The 21,265-nt window shown below is 37.3% G+C and overlaps 2 protein-coding genes across 3 annotated transcripts in view; one reads left to right on the forward strand and one right to left on the reverse strand.

Moving 5' to 3' along the window:
• LOC108746021 overlaps positions 1–21,265 on the forward strand; it is a 92,397-nt gene that overhangs the window by 13,974 nt on the left and 57,158 nt on the right. The gene's annotated exons all lie outside the window — the stretch shown is intronic.
• On the reverse strand, positions 361–20,109 carry LOC108746014 (mucin-5AC). 2 transcript variants are annotated; one of them, XM_018482485.1, is made up of 9 exons: positions 19,584–20,109; positions 11,181–11,268; positions 5,097–6,379; positions 4,038–4,973; positions 2,846–3,311; positions 2,438–2,630; positions 1,862–2,127; positions 1,446–1,600; positions 361–870 (listed from the first exon to the last, which is right to left on the reverse strand). In XM_018482485.1, the coding sequence occupies exons 1-9, from the start codon at positions 19,593–19,595 to the stop codon at positions 709–711; spliced, it is 3,561 nt and encodes a 1,186-aa protein (XP_018337987.1). In that variant the 5' UTR covers positions 19,596–20,109; the 3' UTR covers positions 361–708. The 2 variants fall into 2 exon arrangements, with proteins under 2 accessions (XP_018337987.1, XP_018337986.1); XM_018482484.1 differs by having other exon boundaries at positions 4,038–6,379.

Genomic DNA, 21,265 nt, shown 5'->3' on the forward strand with positions numbered 1-21,265 from the left:
GTAGAGCATTGACGTAAATCGTGAATTATTTGTATCTGTTTCTTCGATCGTGGAAGGCAGCGATAGGAATCGGTCATTTCAGGAGTGATAACGATTTAAAACTTCCGATACTCTCTCTGAACTTACTCCAATGTTGACTCTGCAAATACGTATACACATGCGCATAAGGACGAGTTTAAACATTGATACGCATAAATGCAGCATCGGGCACTGGTTGTGCGCCGAGAAGTAGTAATTTACCGCAGACAATTCCATAGAATTCTATTTCCGTAGAAATTTAAATAACTTGAGACTCAGGTTGACTTGTTTCTTCATTCTCCTCCTTTTCTTTGTCCCTTCTTTCTTTTCCTTTTCTCTCTCTCTTTCTCTCTCTCTCTCTCTCTCTCTGCATTTCTCTACTTCTACAATAAAATTTACTCAACACAAGTTGCTGCTTATGCAAGTGTCATTCCCGTTGCACTAATGGGAAACATGAAATAACGGATGCATAAGAGAATAAGGCGTTTCATTATTATTCAGAAATCGATACAGTCCTCTGACATTCAAGTTTGGTTACATCTGCGATTGTGTTACTTAATTGAGTTAAGTACGCTCTATCTCGAAGGGAAATAAATTAGGCTTCTTTTGTACATTTATACAGAATGGCATTTGGTGCCGGTCGCGGAATTACGCGACGAGAACGTGAGACGACGATTGTGACCCAGCTTCTCAGACTCCGGTGATACTGTGCAGCCAGGGCTTGTAATAAGTTGTCCTCATGTACACACCCGGTAGATACGGAGCCGCACATTTAATACCGTGAGACACGGTCCCGACTAGGAACCATCTGCCGTCTGGCCGTTCCATCACTAGCGGGCCACCACTGTCACCCTGAAGAAAATCATTACCGTTGTCTATAATTGTTTATGCAAGACCTATTTTCGGTATTAATCTTCCAGAATGCAAGATAGTTATTTATCGCAGCATTGACAAACAAGTTGAAAGGATTAATCGCCAAAATATTGAAGATTTGTTAAAATAAAATAAGAAATTATTCCACAATAAAATAATGATAAAAACAATTAAAATTCAAAATAAAAAGTCAATATTATTAAGAATATTGACATAAATTTTGTACGTGTAATTAAGGGTAATCGCGCGTTTAGGATTAAAGCGATTAGGATTAAAAAGTAGTGCAGATGGTGGCTGATAACAAATGCATTTGATATTTCTCTCTAGAATGAAAAATAAGACCTGCACAATAGAAGATCAAGTAGATTATATACTGAAATATAGTATAGTAATACTGAAAACTTATGTAGATTATGTATAGTTATACTGAAGCTTCGCACGTGCAGCCAACAAAGTAATCACATTATTTGCCATAAGATCAAAGAGGCACCGCTAACAGCTGGAAGAGTTAATAAAGCTAATGGAATACAGTAGGGAGCAACTCATCCGATTACCTCACAAGAATCCTTCTGGCCATTAGCGTATCCAGCGCAGAGGAAGCTATCCAAAATCAATTTTACGTGATCGGCGGTTTGGAACATCTCCTGACAAACTGAGTTCTCCATTATGGGCACTTGGACCTCCTGCAGCACCGACGGCACACCACCATCTATCGAATGTAGCGTTACCGTTAGTAAAACCTTGGCGGCGAGATGACGCGCGAAAAGAAAGTCATGATAGAACCGCGGACAGAATTCGGGCGCGTAGGAGGCTAGGAGACGAGAGTCATCGTGAAAGTTGTTACTCTGCTCTCGTCACGGTAACCTGTTCCATTTTGTACTTTCTAGTCTTGCGGGAAATTTACCGCATGAGTCGTGTACACAAAGGCGTTCGCAATTTACAAATTGGGTGAACGAAAATCGATACTCACTGTATTTAAGTCGGCCCCAGCCTGTGACCGTCGCCATTCGGCCAGTGAAGTCAATGCCGTCTTCTGGCATACAAATCGGTACGATGTGCTCGTCAAATTGCACCGGTGACTCGAGCTCCAAAAGCGCCACATCATTCTCGAATGTCGCTGGATCGTAACCGCGGTTCACGATGACACGGCGTACATTTTTCGTAACGCTGCGCTTTGATTCCAACTCGCCCGAAATATCGTATTCGCCGAACACCGCGACCAAAGAAGCCAGGAAGCTAATAACAATAAAATAACGCTATATTTGTATTTTTCCAATTGTTTACTAACAGTTACACAAAGCATCTCAGCATCAGTTATTTTGAATGCTCGGTTAAATCGATAAAAATTAAAATTATTAAATTTTCATATTCTTTACAAAACAAAATAATAATGGAAGTTGAAAATTGTTATATTATAGGGAAAGAGAAAGAGAAAGGGGGATATATAATTTAATAATATGTAATGCAGTTGTATAGACACAAACATATTATTTGTGTTAATTACTAATTTTCGGTGAAATTTAAAATAAATTTGTATAACACATACCCTGGTTGACAATGGGCCGCTGTTATCACATATTTATCAGTGATAAGTACACCTCCGCATTTATTCTTCGTGAACAAGCCGAGCCATGTTGCCTCGCGAACCAAAACCTGCCATGGCCACTCTCCGAAATCTGCGCCTTTTCCGCCGACTATTTTTCCTGATCTTTTTGAGACCAGAGGTCTTACGCCGCATTCTGTTATCGCAATTAATCATTATGGTGACCGTAATGCAACACAGTCATGATAATTGCGATTAAAAATACACATTTTCATAAAGGATTTGAAACAGAGTAATATAAGGTTTAGTGAAAAAGTAGAAAAGAAACGAGATTCCGATTTAGATGTTCGGATCTTTTATTTGTAGAATTTTTTTACAAAAACTTTGCAAACTTGTCGACTGCTCACTTACGAGTCCTAAAGTCGGCTACGTTCTGCTGGATGACATTCGTTTCTGCAATGCTGCTTGCAGTCGTGTGCACACTCTGTTCTTCTTCTAGCGGAATTGCCTCTGTACTGCTGGACGATGCAGTCGTGGGTTTCCTGGTCGGTTTTGTCGGACGCCTCGTTATTACTTGGGGCCTTTTCGTTGTGACGTTCTGCGATGTGTTTGGTTTAGGTTTCGGAGTAGTCGCTTTAGTGGGACGTGTTGGCTTCTCGGACGACGACGGCTTCTGACTTGGACGAGTAGGCCTCTTAGTCGTCGCGGATGGCCTCTTCGTCGTTGTCGACGACGAGGACGACGCCGGTCTAGTTGTGGGTTTTCGCGTAGGTCTTTTTGTCGTAGTGCTTCCAGTTGGAGGTCTTTTGGTTACGGTAGAAGATGTTGTTGAATTCTCTACGGTGCCATTTCGAGTGTAGACTATGTCTTTTAGATTCTAAAAAGGCGATCAGAAAAGAAGAACAAATTACACAAGTATTCTACGTTAGAAATAAAGGTTTGTATTCAGTATTTAGAAGTATTCAGAATATAATAATGTCGAACGCACTTAGCACATAGTTCACGTTGCATATAGAATTTCAGAAATAACATTTTACGTATTTATTGATAAAAGTGCGTCCTGAATACGGACCGAGATAATTATTATTAACCCTTCAGATCTGATTGGAATCATGTTAAACAAATTTTTTTTTTAATTTAATTCAAGAGCATTTTAATAATTAATATTAAGCAATTTTTCAAAAATTTAAAAGATTAAAACAATGTAGTAATATATTAAACGAGCTAAAAATGAGCAAAGAATAATATCTTTAATTAAAAATAATGCAAGTTTAATATGTCAGTTTAACATGGACAACATATGTGAGTCAACTTTTGACTTTATACTAATGTTTGAATTTATCTTGTCGCTTTCATGTTACTCGAGTAAAATTAACTCATAAAGTGTGTAAAATTTTTAGAAGCAAGAGAGAATAAAGAATTCAAAAGCAACAAGCTTTCAACGTTTTAGTTTATAAGTATAAAAATAATGAGATATTAATGTAAACTGTGTTTATCTACTCAAAGCGCTGAACATTAAGCTATACCGCTGCGTAAAAAAACTCAAAGTAATTTAAAACTTCGTTAAACAACACAGGAGCATAAAACTAAATTATCTTGTTACCTCAAAAGTACCCTGCAGCGACTCGACGAGCTTAACAACGAAAGCATCAACTTTGTTTGTCAGCACATCGTCCTCAACGAACGTGGGCGTCGGAATATCGTGCTCGCTGATGAGTTCGATATCCGGATACCCGGTGTTATTGTACGCCTCAACAATTGTCGGCTTCTCCTGCTGCGAGATCGGCATGGAGATGTTAAGATTCGGATTCCGCACTGGTGGGAAATTGATGAGATCGTCTGGTGCCGCAGTCTCATCATCGCAAGGTGCAGCGGTGGTGCTGGTAGCCTTGTTTACCGTATCTTTGAATATAATGTTATTAACTGGCGTCAAATTATTGTTTGACCAATTGACACTGGACGTCGATGGCTTTAGATTGAACGTTGGTTTACTCGACCACGAGGAGACCGTGGTCCAAATTACGGGCTTTTTTGTGCTCGGCCGAATCTTTGTGCTTGCATTTTCCTCGATCGCCTCGGTGTTAACATCAACCGTTGGTTTCGCGCTGGTGCCATCCTTCAGATTGACACTGATATAGCTAGTAGAGACCACGTTGTTGTTGGCGACGTTGGAAATTACGGTGCTGATGTTGTGAGTTATGGTAGTGGACACGCTGGGTTTCTTGGTGATTAGGGTGATAGGTCTAACAGGAGTAGTTTTAATCGAAATTGAAGTTGGCTTGATAGTTGTGCCCGAAGGTTTCCTCGTGACGGGTTTCTGAGTAGTTTGCGTGGTAAAGCTCGTTCCAAGCGGGCCGAGAACTATCACGGTCGGCGCCGGAGGGTTTGTCGTAGGTCGGTTGCTGATAAAACTGCCGCTGGAAGCGCCGGAGTACGTTTGCGTGGATGGTCGTGAGCCACTCGATGTCTGATGATGCGACGTGTAAGTCGTCTCGGTAGGTACGAGCTCGTAGTTGTAGTACGCCGACGAAGGTTTAGACTGTATGAAACCAGGTTTGTAATAACTGTACGGGAAAGTCGAGGACGCGGGCGTTGTAGGTCGATAATTTGCAGAACTGACTTTGACATGATGGATAGGTTTTGAGGTCTCGTCAATACTCACCCAGGCCTGAACCGGCGAGGAATTAGGAACCGGAAGAGTCACTGATACGTCCGTATTCGGTGTGGTATCATTCAGAATGGAGATTATGTGATTAATGGCGATTTCCTCTTTGTCGTAAACAACATCATCCTTCTTCTTGTTGCCCGATGGCAAATCGTATATAATGGTGGGTACCTTCACCAAGTCGTCTTTGATGCTGGAAGAGGTCATTGGCGTAGTAGTTTCAATTTTTATTGGATTCGTCATCATTTTTGTAGTCATTTTCTTCTCGATTGTGCTCGTTTTCTCGAATGTGTTTGCCAGCAGTGTGCTGGATAGATCGTTCGTGAGCTTTTGCACGTTGGTGTACATCTGAGTCACCATGGGCACATTCATTATCGTCGATGTCAATTTGGAAGTTTGCCCCGTCAACTCCGGCATGGAGGATTCAGTCTGCTCTGAAAATTTTATCCACATATTTCCATCTTGTGTGATCTTATCGATCGGCATTTCAGTGGAGGGGGGTCGGAAAATCTCGTCCGGATTGTTAATCTCCTCGAGCATTGTACCGTTCTCATTCAACAATATTGTCTCTGGATCGCTGTGATTGCTCTGGCTTAGTCCGTGCGAGAACAACGCCGGAAGCTGATCGACTGGATCCACTATTTGCAAAATTTGATCAGGACTCAGCAACGTAGTGATTGGTTTCTCCCTTGGCGGATCTTGGTGATTCTGAATATCGTTGTTAGAATCTGAATGCATCAACAATTCTGGCAATCTTAGATCATCGATAATGTCCTGCTGACCTAAAAGAGCCGGGAAGCCCTCGACTAACTGATTTATGTTTGTCTGTTGGGGAAATTGAATTTTTTCGGCGTTGCTTGATGACGATATCGGTGAAAAATTTTGATTCGAACTAGAGATCTTCGTGTATATCGTTTCGCCGTCACTAGAGACATTTGGTTTATCAGTTTTCGTGGTCTCGCCACTCGATGACATGCTAATCGGCATGCCGTCCGAATTCAGCAGGATAGGTATGTCGGGTACATGGTCGATCTGTTCTAAATTGATAAACTCCTCGGTGCTGGACAGATTATCGTTGCTATTCATCGAGCTCTTCGGTGGTAATTGGCAGCACGCACCGAAAAGGAAGCCGTCCATGCAGGCGCCGACGACCTCACCGTTACGCCGTGTGCATTCATAATTAAACATGCATATCGGTGGCTCGCTCGACTTAATGCGCGATGGCAATGACGGCCGGCACACCTTCGGCACTATCGTGTAGCCACCGAACAGCTTTCTACCTGAAAGATAATTATAATAAAAGATCAATCCTACAAGGTTCACGACTCTCCTCTTTGTTTTGTGCAAAGAGTTCATTTGAGAAAGAATCGAAAAATAGCGCATTTTATATAAAAAGAAGCTTATACGATATTTTTATAAAGGATCCTGCACTAATTACATGGAAAATTGGTCCCAGTGAATGAGTTAGCTTTCACATATAATGTTTTATAATGTGATGAACAAGAATGTCATAAATACAAAGTTTAATAATAAATAGTTTTTGAGCTAGGATGTATAAAAGGTGTCAAATTGTGCTCACATAGTATACTTTTGATATATCATAGCTCAAAAATTATCCACTTAAAAAAATATCGATTTAATACATGCGGTGTCTATACATACAATTCTCATCGTGTTAGTGTTTGCATTAACACCAACATGGATTTAAAACCTTATTATTTATATCAACATTGATATCACTATTATAATATGGATTTAAAACTACGTTATGTTGATGTTAATATTAATGCTAATACAGTGAGAATTACGGACACCGGTAGATTTAAAATCCACATTATTTTTTAGAGTGCATCAGTTTTGTGTCTATGATATCTTTTGTTCACACACATATTATTATATGAAAATTAAGTCATTTCACTAAGATCCAATTTTCCATATAAATAATGTGGCGTCTCTTGAGCGTTTATTTTACGTGTACATCATAAGATATTAGTTTAGAGAACTTTCGCAATTTCTGAAGAAAAAAAAAAACGATAAAAGTTTATTTTCGTAAAATAAATTATCGTAGCATGTTGCGAAGAGGCATCCAAAGTTCGCTCCGGTTGGTATTTGGGTTGCGGAAGAGCAACCAACGCGTTCACGTAGCTCGATACACTGCCCCAAATTTCGGTTTACCCTTAAAGAGAAATCGAATATCGGATCGAGGATTTATTGGTTGCGATATGCAACCCGTGGTAGAGACGTTAAACAACCGTTTTTGCGTGGGCCAAAATATATGGACACCGTTTATCTTTGCAACGTTTCCATTTTCCAGTCACCGATGTTGCAATAGAATGAACGAAGTTCACGCAAGAAGAGTATAAATATAGATATCGCGTAGATATCGATTCATTTAAGAAAGAGGAACGAAAGGAAGGTTGTTTCTTCAAAAAGTTATCCTCGCTCTTTCATTCAATTCCCATCTTATAGATTTGACGATAACATCTCTCCTGCTCTCGAGCACGCGAGAGAAAATATGAATCAGCATCAATATTGAATTAATATCGGGATATACGGCGAGAAAACGTCGATTACGAGATGCACGCCCGTTTTGCGCGTGTGTCGTGCTTGCATATACGCGGCTATCTTTTTCCGGTTATGCTTAGCTGACCAAAGCATAGACGAGCAGGCATGTAGGCTCCGCCGCACGTGCCTTCTACGCGCTTGCACACTGCCGATATATGATGACCTACTCCGCGATCCGTCCGCAATGCTTGTCTGGATACTCGCGGTGTTGGCGTTCCAGATTTTTGCTATGCGTGGACTCTCGCGTCTTACCGATCTATCTCATATTTATCAGTCTTTGTATACTGCATTCGCTCGTTTCCAAATATAACACATACCCGAAGAAACACAAACTCCCCTAAAACTCGCCATAAAATTGTCTGAAAGATATTCTACATTTCTCGAATGTCTTCCAGACACCTTTCGTCTTTCGAATTTTTTATGTATTGCAAGATAAAAAAATATAAAATAAATATCAATTGTGTGATAAGTGTAAAGTAATAAAATATCTATCAAACAACAATATGGGATAAAAATTTGCGGGATAAATTTTTTTTACTTGTAATGTTGTGGTAGAAAGTTTGAGTTCTCAATTGATTAGGAACTCAATGAATTAAATTCATCGTTTTTATATGCCCGCTCTTTGTTACGTAAATATGTTCTCGCGCAAAATTTACATATTTTTTGCGACGTCCGTCGTGGGTTGTACAACTTTCTTTTCTACGCGACGCGGAAAATGGAAGAGGGCAATTTGCAATTTAGATTAGCCGCGGGATTGTGCACAGTGTTGTGAAAAATGGGTTGACTACGTGAGCCGTAGGAGCGCGATTATGCCCATTCTGGAGCATGTAAGGCATGCTAGTTAATAGACAATATGTATGAAAGCATAAAGTGCATACACCTTAATTAATCATTGTGAGACATGTGACGCAATACGCTCGAGCATTAAACGCTCGTTGTTGATATTACGTTTAACAGAAGTTTGCTCAAAACGGTAGAGCGTCGTATTAAATACCCACGACGATCTCAAAGTTTTGTAGCAAACTTCGTGAATTATTTATGTGAATTAAATTGAGCGCGTCGCGTTACTGTCTTTTTTATATATACTGTTTCGTGTACTGATATTTATCTGATGGATTATATAGATTATATCTTATATCTTAGATTATATGTCTTTTACATAATGAAAATAATTACTAAGCAGTTAATGGTTTATTGATCTCAATCTATAACCAATCTCGAGAAAATGAGCACTTTAGAAAATAGTTATATTAATGTGTTAAACACAAGTATCGCGATAAAGATGATGATGCACAATTTCCTGCGAGATGTTCTTTCATTTATTCTATCATAATACTGCAACGATAAAATATATGTTGGGGACAAAATATGTTGGCCACAAATAGCAGTAATAATTAACCCATATTACGGTTAAACTTTTCGATCTCGTATTTCCTACGCGTATTGCTGTGTCGAGGTAGGATGCAATGTGCATTTAGAAACAGGTAGGACGAAGCAGCTAAAAATATGGGTATTATTAAAACAGATATATAAGTTGGTACTATTAAAGAGATTCATTTTATTCTACATTTTGTATTATATTTCTGTCATATTTGTGTTATATAACTTACTTTTTCAATTAATATGATATTTTTATTATTCCCTGAAGTCTCTGACAGTAATAATCAATAACTGATAAAATATAAGCTCGATAATCTGTTAAGCGCTACAAATAAATAAATAGACTCTTATTACTGTGTTTTAAAATGTTATGCAGTTATCGTTTAAAAATTTAAACAAATCTTTATTTTAATTAAATCTATCATTCTTTATAATTGATAACTTTGTTCTGTTTATTTAATTTTACAAGCTTCTCATTTACGTCACATGATCATGCAGGCGCCCGATAAAAAAAATGTTTAACATTTTATAGATCCTATACAAATTGATATAACAAATAAATCGAAAGAGAATTCTCAACGAGAAGAAATTTCACGCGCTGCGAGAAATGTCATCATAAACTATTATAGAGCTGTAAATGTCATCGCGAGTGTCGCACGAGCCACAAAGTCTCTTGACACAAATCGGACGTGCGAAAGTAGAGAAAGGTAAATTTCTGATATATAGGGTAAAGTCATCGTTAATATTTAAATATAATAGTTACATATTTGATATGCCAGCTTGTAAGAATAATTTCGAGAGAAAGCGTCTTTCGGATTGACGACGTTGATAACTTGACGTGTTTGATAGATGACATTTGAAAATTCGCCGTCAATAAACAAGAGTGTCCTAGAATTGTCTGTTTAACTGTGTTTAATGAGAAGCTCGAAGTCAATCTTCTTCTCGCGATAGATTCTCATCGTATAGAATCATCGTTTGTCGTTACATTTTAATTTTCAATGTAAAATATTGTTTGCATTAATTGAAATTTATGTTTAATTTTTGTTTACATTGATTCAATTATACATTAATTAAAACCGACTGTTACTTGTTCATATTAATCTCATGTTTTATAATTAATACAACTGAATTGATTTTCTTCAATTGCCCAAATCGCTTGTTATATGTCATATTAAATAATCACGTTTAATGATTCAATATCACTGTCGTTAAAATGACCGTCACGTTGTGAAGTTTATTCTCCATAAACACGTCAATAACATGTATAATTGAGTGAATATAGAATATATTATATATATATATATATGGAACGATATTGCTCCGACAACATGCGCCACTTTCATCTCGAGTACCGCGTAAATATCTTCAAATTTTTATGTGTTTCACACAAACTCATGAACGAAACGTCTCTTTTGAGACTTTTGAAGGACCGCGTGTAAAATTCTAAATAAAATACAATGTCAATATTTGCCGTGCCAAAAATTCGTAAAAACGCGATGAGTTAAAACGTGAAACACTGACGCGCGGCTTTTCTCCGACGACCCTTGACCTTCCTCTCATGCTCGCCGGAAGGGACCGAAAGCGGCGTACGTGAGACATCGATATTCGCGCAGCTCGGCAGAAAATCGAATTTCACCTCGTCTGTATTATACGCTCAACGCGCGACCGGAATAAATGGCATATGGCGAAAAGCTTCGTTCTCGGCTCCACCTCTCTGTTGTTGATTTTGCTCAAAGAAAGACGGAAAGTAGAATTTGGTGTCAGTAATGACCGCCGACTTTAACATATCATTTTGTATACGAGCCGCGGACACTGGTATGCATGTTAACGAGAATGCATATGCAAGAATAATTTGTAAAAGTAGAAATCCGAGTTTTGCCTCATTTTTGCGTTACTCGTGTATGTACTACCTTCTAACGATAAAAAAAAAAAAATAATGACTTATTATGCGGAAAAAGATGTGTTTGAAAAATTATGTAAATTATACGGGTTATTTAGTTCTGCGTTAAACAAGTTTCTAATTTCAATTCTTTAAATACACATATGTGGAATAGAGAGAGAGAAAAAAAAATACGTTAATAAAATATTTGGTCCTATTAAAATAGATATATTAAAAATGTAGATGGTATTAATTACCTTCATTTTGAGGCGTCCAGGAGTGAGAAAAGACGCATGTCAGAGTAAGAAAGATGAACAGCAGACAGACACCTTTCTCAACAACCATCTGTAATAAAAAAGTATTTTAAGAAAATCTAGATCTACTTATTGAGAAAAGACATTTATCTTGAAAGATTTATATTAGTTGTATATTAAAATTTTAAGCAGATAAAAAATTAAAATGTTCTTATCAAATTTAAAGGTAGCTCTGCTTTAAGTCAACGTTAATTTATTTATAAAGGCTCTTGGTACCAGCTCAACGACGATCTTAAAGCATCCTTTAGTTTTAAAGACCTGACTTTGAGACGTAAAATATGACGTAAAAGATATATGAAGCATTATATTCATATAGCGCTTATATTCGCTAAGAAAAAGCGGATAAGTTACAATTTTCTTTCTGCGAGATACAAACTTACTTATCCTATCCATTAAACGCGCATTACGTTTCAGCCAGAAAATTTCTCCATTCTCATAATGACATAAATGTATTCAAGCACAAAATAAGTGAGAGATAGCGTTCACAGAAGATATTTAGTTGATCAATTATATTCTCTCTTTTCAAGTGAATAATTTACGAAGAGATAACATCTGTGTTGATTGACACATTGAAAAGAGATCTGTTTTTTTAAGTTCATCTTCAGCATAATTGTTCAGCAGCCGTAATTCTTCAGAGCTAATTACCAGATCTACATATTGCCACGTGTTTTTGTCTCTCATAACGGTACAAAAATATCAGCCTCTCGCACGTATGCCAGAAAAACTGAGTCGTAAGATGATTCCCATAGTGTATTCTCTCAATTAATTTTACAAAATACTAACAATTAATTTTACATGCAACAATTTATATGCACACTAATGAACATTTATTATTTAAAATTCAACAAAATTCAAGATATATGTATAGTAATTTATTTCCAAAAATTAATTAAAAAGTTGAATGAGATATGACGCAAATAACGTAAATAATTATCATTCATATAAAATGGATATTAATTACGATATTAAAACCGAAGATAATGAAGCATGTAATATTACACCAAATGAATCGTAAATTACGAATTATAACGAATACATATTTGAAAATAATCTCGTATTTATCTCTTCGCATATTTGAAACAATTTTATCGAAAAATATTTGCATCGTATGCTAAAACGTGGTTTACGCTCGATTTGTATAGCGTATCATTTCAAATTACAGTTATTGATTAACGAACAAGTGAATCCAATGACTGATAATGTAATACTTATAATGGATGAATACATGAAGGGTTAACCAATATTTCAAAAATATGGATCAATGCTCCTATATCGCGTAGGTGTGTTTGCACACACAAAAAAACGCAGATAAACGTGAGTGAGTATATACTCTATTAATAATTTTTGTAAGAAGCAAAAGGTCAAAAAAGGTTTACGGTCGCCATTATAATTTATAAAAATATAAATTTGTATCTAATTTAATCTAATATACAATAACGATAAAAATAGAATTAATTGAGATAAAGGCAAATTATACTATTAAAATTTTCAGCGAGAACACGAAGCATATCTTTACTCGCTTTCTCGCTTTTGTCAATGTTCACACGTTCAAAGAAGTTCCCTTTCCCTTTGAAATTCCACTAATACAGCATTCGCACACGTTTCACACGTGAATCGTCAAAATGTATGAAGAGCAAACATCGCTTTGGACCTATGTGTTTCTTCCTTGTTGGAGAAGTTCACAAGCAAACACGGGCGCGCGCGCACGTATGTCCGGAATCCCGTTACAGTCAGTCACACACAAGCCCGATGTACGAGATAGCTGCGGACGAGAAGGAGGAACGGGAACGAGATATCGAAGGAACCTGAAGGTAAAGTCGCCGGAGATCTTCGGCGGTAGAGTAGAAGTCTTGATGAGCGAGACGAGGAGAAGAAATGGAGAGATGATGAGAAGCAAAGATACGAGAATGAGCGTCAGGCAAGCCGCTGGTTGCTTTAACACAGGTTCACCAAGACACTGGTGACCCAGTTTACCAATTCATCGACATTCTGTCCCATTCCCACCGTGGCCTTGCTAACCCATTATAAAGTTCATCTTCCAACGTGTCATACGAGATTACCGTCATTCATTTAAGTCGACGTGCCAGTGAAAATACACGTATCTGTGAGTTTTTAAGATACTGCAATCTGGCACTTTTGAAATTTTAATTTTTTTAAATTTCATATATAATGCCGGAAGTTTCCGGCCAACTTTATTGTATAGTTTAGATACAAAATTTTTACGTAACATTTAGTATAAAAGTACTTAATGTATATTCTAGTATTTAAAATATTCCTAAATTGATTATAATATAAATTTTATTAATTCATAATATAAATTGAAAAATAGATCGACAAGGATTATCATAAAATTATATGTTGGAAACTTTCGGCAGCCACTGCATATTTCAAACTATAAAAATTGAGAATTTAATGAATCGATGAGATGCAGCAGCATTAAACTGAGTTTTATATTAGGTAAGCTTCGTAGAGTTAAATTGTAACAAAGGAACAATTTAGGTATATAACGATTGATTGATTGTCAAATGATAGTTTCGACATAAGCTATGATAATGTTTTTGTCTATTTATGGTCCGTTCGTGCCGCTCTGATTTTTAATGCGATCCGTTAAAGTGAACTGTTGTTCCACACAGACACGTGAGTTGATATGACTATATTAATACTCTCACCTGTTAACCTAAAAACTGGAACATCCGGTCGATTATATGATGTTGATTAAATGTATGCATGATTATGCTAATTTCATTAAATATTGGATGATTATATGTACTAATTACATTAAATGTATTATACTTGAATTATATGTATGTATACATACACACATATATATATAATGTGACTCGCATTTATATTTTAAATTGTGCCGCTTGATCCGTAAAATATAATACATAATTTAAAAAATAAATATGTGGAAACAAAAATTAGTCAGATTAAAAAATATTTTAACTGAAATGTTTTATGAAGATGTTTTCATCAAGTGGAAAATGAGAGAGAAAATTTCTGATAGATGATAAAAGATAATATATAGTAAAATAATAATAAAAATAAAATAATAATTCTAAAGAAAAATAATGAATATATATTTCATTTACTTTTGCATATGTAATAAGGACTTGTACAATGCAAGGACGAGATTGTAGATTATAAATACGTAATGCTTAACTTGTATATTAACATAATCCATAATTATGAAACATTCTCTATTTAAAGTTAAGCGTAAGGTTAAACACACACTTCATTATGCACGGCTACCTTGATTCAGGGTCGATTGAATTATGATAATGTCGGTATATCGCGTAATAGTTGCACAAGGCTTACATCGTGAGAATGTTACATCGTTATATGCTGTTAACACACAAGTGCGAGCCTTTCGTATGCCCTACGTACGGCCGTATATACGCGGAAGTCACTTTCGTTGCAGGTGTTTCGTTTTCGCGTAACATTTTCCGGTCGTTGTCAGTGATTATACCAATCAACTCGAGAATTCAACGCACTTACTTCAAGTAGGATCCTCCACTTTACTTTTTTAGACCCACCTTTTTTATGCTATAAAATATGCATGCATAATAAGTTGCAAAAAAGTCAAACTTATGTTGCGAAGCAAAAAGAGAAAATTAAATGATAGAAAAACAAAAGATGTTAAGGTAATAAACAATAATTTAATGTTCAATAATTATAATAAGTATAATAGATTGCTTCAACTACGCACACATAGAATCTCTTTATTCAATGAAACGAAATTTTATTCTTAATTTGATTCTTTCGATATCTATTCTCGTACTTTAATTTTCAAGTTTTTTCAAATTCACTTTGCTTAGCTGATGAGGACTCTATGTGGTTGAAATGTTTTATAATTTTTCACAATTTATTGGACATTAAATTATGATTTATTACCTTTAGCATCTTTTATTTTTCGTTCGTCTCTTGGCCTTTTTACTTAACTTTCTTATTTACACGTGCCTCTATATATGATATATATTTTTATTATTTACGTCAAATTATACACATCAAATTTCTCGTCGTCCATGCCATTTCGCGCTTTCGTTGTTACGTTTATTGATCGTCGACAGCGCGAAACCGCGACGTTACATTCCCGCGGACATTACTTTCCGGGCTATCTGCCGCGGTGATCAATGGTAAACGAGTCCTCTCTCTCTCGACTCGTGCTTTACTGCCGGCAGAGAAGGTGTACGAGAGAATTCTCCCGGTGAATCGGGAAAAAAATGTTTGCGGGGAAAACACAGCGAGATCCCACGTTTGCACGCTCGTCACACGGAGGATCCTTGCCGAGAGGATCCTCTGCCGACCTCGACCTCCGGCGAGGCGCGGATCATCAGAATCGAAAATTCTTCCGCGTTCATTGGCCGTTCGTCACTGTGAAGTATCGTGAATGCAAGTGCGTACGGTGCAATGCACATATGCACGCATAGATACACGCACGTAACACAGAAACCTCCGGAGAAAGCTTAGTTTCAATGTGATTGGATCTTGATTATTGGATCTGGGTGACCCGATTGCCTCAACGGGGGCTTCCTCGTCCTCGGCAACCTGTCGTGTAGACCATCAACGATTGATGATTTGACTATTAACGATCGATCACATCATGCGCGTGGGTGATTGATGACGCCGAAATGCCATTACAGCGTTAATTTAACGCTGAAAGTTACGACAGAGGCAATTAGACCTTTATTTCGAATTTCGCTCATTTAATAACTTTGTTAATATATAATAATTGGAGATCTGTCTAGTACCGTCGTAAGAGTTTTTTCAAATTTTTATCTTGCAAGTAATTTTACGAATGAAAGAAGATTCTTTTTGTCTCATGAATTAAAGAAAGATTCTCTTCACACTCAGCCCCGTTTCCGCGATTCGCTTTTCACGGATAAGCGCGATTTGAATTAATTCAACAGGTCGGAACGTCTTTGGCCTCCATTTTCTCTAAGCGAGTGCAAGCATGAGCGTCAATTATCGAGACGACGGTGATTAGCGAAATAATCTGAGAAAGTAGGGAACCCGTGCCATTCGAATGGAACACAGAAGTCCGCGAAGTGACCGCGCGAAACTAGACCTAGGACGAAGATGCAGACGGCCGCTGCTTTCACTCGATCGTTTAAAACATTTCGAGCGCGATCATTCGTGCAAAACCGATCAATTCTTCTTGCGCTCGTTTCAACACGGAAGACACTCAATATCCGATCGCCTTGTACGAAGCATCGAAAGTGATAGCCGCAGTATTGTACGTTAACGTGGCAATGATGATACGACAAGCTGCGTAACCATTTGTGGTTTATCAGCGCGATTTTGTTAGAAAAGAGACTTTTTCGATGAAAGCGGAAATCCTGTTTTTAATCATTTTTTTTTTTGCACACTTAAATCTTAATCGGTAACGGTTTTACTGGTTGAGATTAATTCATCTATTTATAATTTAATTTACGTATTATAATTTTCTTTTTATGTTCCATAATTTTCTAAGCGTAATTTTATAAATACAACTTTTTAATCGATTTATATAATAAGTATTAATTATACGTTGATTACGATTTATATGTTAATTTTTACGTCAGTTGAGATTATAGAGATTATTATTTTATTAAAATCAAAGAGTTTTCATTTAGATAATTTGTTTACGTTTAAAGCTACGAAGAGATGTCGATAGATACTCAAGTAAGGGAAACGTGATTTGTATATTTAAAAAATCAATAATTTAATTCTTCTCACGTGAAAAATCCGCATTAGCGGTGAATTTCTGTTTGCATGTGAATTAACCTTAAAAGACGCCATGTGTTACAAATGCAAATCTTTTTTTTTTACGGATTAACCGGTTAAAGGCGTAGAAGCGTTAAATGTGCGAATGAGTCTACATGATTGGAAAGAGTGACAACGAACTGTCGAAGCCTCGACAACCGTTACGACCCGCCACCACATACTTGGCTCAGGTACACATTGGACGTGTACGTACGTAAAAGACGTACGCGGTAGACGTTGCTTGGGGTCAACATAAGAGATCTTTTATCCATTCAAAGAGTATCTTGTTAGATATATATATGAGAAAATTATAGATCCTTTAAAACTGAGAATACACACCTCGATCGATTTATTTTTTAGGTTCCCAAGCCTAATAAATTTTCATCTTGTCCTCTTTTCTTAAGCTACCCGCACGGACTTCTTCGTTGAACTAAGAGTACTCAAATATAAGAAATATAACAGTATATATTGTATATAAAGAAGGACAAAAGAGTTTGTGAAAAAAAAAAAAAAAACGTAACTGGTAAACAAGTAGGAAGGTTACTTCAGGCAGAAAAACGCTAATGATCTTTATTTTATTTTTATGACAACTTGATAATATTTACCGAATATAACTGTGTTTACGGTGGACGCCACGCTTAAGATTCACCAACCTTATGCGTGACCGTTGCACGCATGAAACTGGTAACGTAAAACTGGAAGCGTAATTCGCACGATGCTGACTTCTCGTGCGATTCAGGTGCGCGCGCTTCACGGTTAGTGCATCACGCTGCACGTCTCGTCTATCGGCGAACGAGGGCAGGTCCGCGCTGCAAGCCAGGTCGCCGATACCTGTTACTTGCGTCATCGATTTGTGTGTCGCAGATCTTCCTGGTAACTTTCGGCGTCTAGCTCGAGCAGACGCATCGTGTCGGGCACGCTTAATGACGCGTGGACGAAGAATGTACAGGGGGAGAAAAAAAGTTACGGAATGAAAGATCGAAACACCTTTCGTAAGTGCGATACAAATGGTCTTCTGTTTGCATCTTCGGAATGTATGTTGTTTTAATGCTGAGAACATGGCTTTCTCCGGTTTCTCGACGGGAATCAAATTACTATCCGATCTTGTTTTAGTAAACAATTTGAACTTTTGCGTTGATATTAAATTTCATGCCGATTATGTCACGTTAAACTTGCTCTTGTGAGAACAAATGAATTGCTTTTTTATATATGTATATATATATATATATATCATTTCCGTAAATATTAATTAATACACACGATGAGTTTTCGGTTCTTTATTACACTCAATGGATTGTTCATGTCCTGGGTTAATTTTCATCACTTTTATAAAAATTATCAAGTATTTCTCACGTACACTTTAACATTTCTAGAAAATATTTGTAAAGTTGTATATTTAAAAAAAGATAGAGGCCATTATTTAATTGTTCTAATATTTGAAAGATAAGAAATGCTCAGGACACGAATAATCCAATGGTATGTACTAAGAATTCAATTTTGTGATTTTACGATGACATTTATGTCACATTTAAATTTAAAAATAGATGAGCCTATTAATAAAGTATTCCAATGGTTACAATAGTAATAATATTAGTTAGAACTGATTTATTTATTTGCATAGTAAGTGTATGAAACGAAAAGAAAATGCATCAAGACATTTAATCCAAATCTTAATCTGGATCCAAATTTTAATTAGAAAAAAAATACGCCATATAAATATTTTTAATGAAAATAGTCTTTTACTAAAGTGCTCTTTTACTTATTTATTTTTTAAAAGACACATGTTGCAAGGGGACACACATTTCCTCTTCTTTTCTTTCCACCGAAATATCCATATTTATACGGTGCTTTTGTTAGAGATACTCAATGAGATACTTAAATTCACATTCTGTTAAATATAGAAATTTGTTAAAAGCTCGCAAGTCGAGAATATAATATTAGGTTGAGTAAAAAGTCATCGCGTATTTTTTAGCTCAAAGTTGTATATACAATATCTTCGTCAATAATGAATGAAATTCAAATTTAAAAAAAGGGTTTTAAAGCTTGAAATCTCTACTTTTAAAAGCTTATCACATTTTTTAAGTTTATATGAGTTTGATAATTTTTACATATCAAAAACTACGAGCTGAAAAAGACGAAAAATTTTCTTCTCACTTTGTGGATTTGTAACGTGTCCAAAACGAATTTGAGAAAATTTTCGATTACCTATCGTGAAAGCTTGATACTTTCCCTACAAAATCGTTTTTTTTTAATATTCCTACGACTTTTGATTACTGAGTTATCGCGGATTAAATAAAAGAATTATTTTGACTTTAATCGCTCATAACTCCATTAAAAATTGTCGTATCGTATAATTTAAAAAAGAGATTTTTAAAGCTGAAACTTTACTCTATTAAGATATATTTATATTGCTGGTAAGAAAGTAATTGCGGTTTTTACTGATAGATGTCTTTTAAAAAAACGCGATGACTTTTTACTTAACCTAATATATCGTAAAGATAAAGCAATTCCTTCTGTTGAGACACGAGGGAAATTATCTCGTGCTCGTTCCACCAGCCGCACCATCGATCAAACAACCCCCTTAAGGGCCTAGCCACTTACCGTGCAGCGCATTAACCTTGGGTGCAACCGAGAGGGCACGTTAAGCGCGTCTCATAACGTTGTTTTAATTCCGGCAGACGACGGGTCCGCTCTTCCGGTCTGCTTCCGCGCAAGAGAGGAAAACGTGACCTTGCCCTTGTTGCGTGCTCGTCCCTTTCACGATGGAGGTTTCCCTTTAAAGAGATCACTGATCCCTTCCGCACTTCTTCACTGAACTTGCTCTCGTCTTGCCAGTCGATTCGCCGGCATGAATCGTGTGCAACGTCCGCGATCGAATTTCGAACCGGTGCACCGACCTCGTGCACGTCTCGATCTTCTCTTATCGCGCGCGTTATTACATTCGTCGATCGTCAGCCTACTGGCAACATCGGCGATACCAGGATTCGTTCTTGCGAGGCTAGCTACCGATTGCTCACTTGAAAATCTCTGTGACTCTTACGCGCTCGCACCGATCTGTACCGCGCGATCGTCCATCCGGCTAGCAAACGGGATGGTACCTGTCTGGCCGTCGTACCTTGTGCCACGGCATGTGTTGCTGGAATCGCATGGCTAAGTCATAAGCGGCACCTTCGAAGATCGGTGGTGGTGGCCGGTCCGATGGTGGAAGTCGTTTATGGTGGTGGCAGCACAACATTCGACGGAAGCCCGGTTCGAATGAAGAAGGGGGACCGTTTCTGCACAGAGGACAGAAGCCGTCGAATAGGGAGTAGGGAGTCGACAGGGAGAAAGACAGAGAGAGGGAACCAGGAGAAACCAAAGTGGGTCAGTGGCCAGGTCACGTGGAGAAGAACGGGGCCCAACGTGCAGGACGGCGACACACTGTCCTACTCATCCACCGGCCGCTCTTGGCCGCTCCAGGTCTTCTGTCTGCCCATTCAGGAAACGCTTCGTGATACCATCGTGAAAATGAGATGTGATCCTACTCGACGTCTTCTCACCGTTACTCTTCCCAGAAAAGAGAAGGAAACCTCTGATGGGAAAGCCAAATAAGTATCGCTCGATGAGTGTGATGACAGCACATAGTCAGCTGATAACGTCATGACAAGGCTGCACTGTTCATCAGCCGTGTTACTCTATGCTTGCGTTAGCATTTATACCGATATCTATTTACGGTTCCTAACAAAAATGTCGCTTAACCTTTAAAGAATCTTAAAACGGAGATTTTATAATCTTACAGTTTTTCCTTAATGAGATTTGTAATAACTCGTTATTTTAGTTTCTTTACCTTAAAATATGACACTGTTTTAACGACGCTGGCTTTTCCAGTCTGTAAAACTTAATAAGAGTAGCGAATTGAATAATTGAGCAATTCAGGCGTCAATGTGCTACCGTTTTTTAAATGAAGAGTCAACAGTATAGTTAAAAGAATAGTTACATAATATCGCTATTGATTCGGTGTCGTGCGTGAAGATCTATTCTACAAGTGAGTTGCTTGCGGAAACAGTTAAATATATGTTTTATGCCTCTGGGTTTCGTTCTGCAGAAAATACATTTCCGACATGGAGGAGCTAGAATTCTAGTCATAACATTTGTTCTTGTCTCATGCGAAACAATTAATCGTTAAGATATCGCTTATAGAAGATGTTCCAGGCTCTCTCCCCCCCCCCTCCCCTCATGTCTTGTTTCATTTAATTATTTTTCAATGAAAAATTATGGATAACAGTCTTTGCAACAAGTAGTTG

This window comes from Trachymyrmex septentrionalis, unplaced genomic scaffold (genome assembly GCF_001594115.1).
Source record: "Trachymyrmex septentrionalis isolate Tsep2-gDNA-1 unplaced genomic scaffold, Tsep1.0 scaffold16, whole genome shotgun sequence".
NCBI classification, from domain to species: Eukaryota; Metazoa; Arthropoda; class Insecta; order Hymenoptera; family Formicidae; genus Trachymyrmex; species Trachymyrmex septentrionalis.

Coding starts and splice junctions, on each gene's coding strand:
- LOC108746014 (XM_018482484.1), bottom strand. Junction 1,601..1,861: donor CTGGGGCCGACTTAAATACA/GTGAGTATCGAT, acceptor TACATTCGATAG/ATGGTGGTGTGCCGTCGGTG. Junction 871..1,445: donor GCCAGAAGGATTCTTGTGAG/GTAATCGGATGA, acceptor GATTTTCTTCAG/GGTGACAGTGGTGGCCCGCT.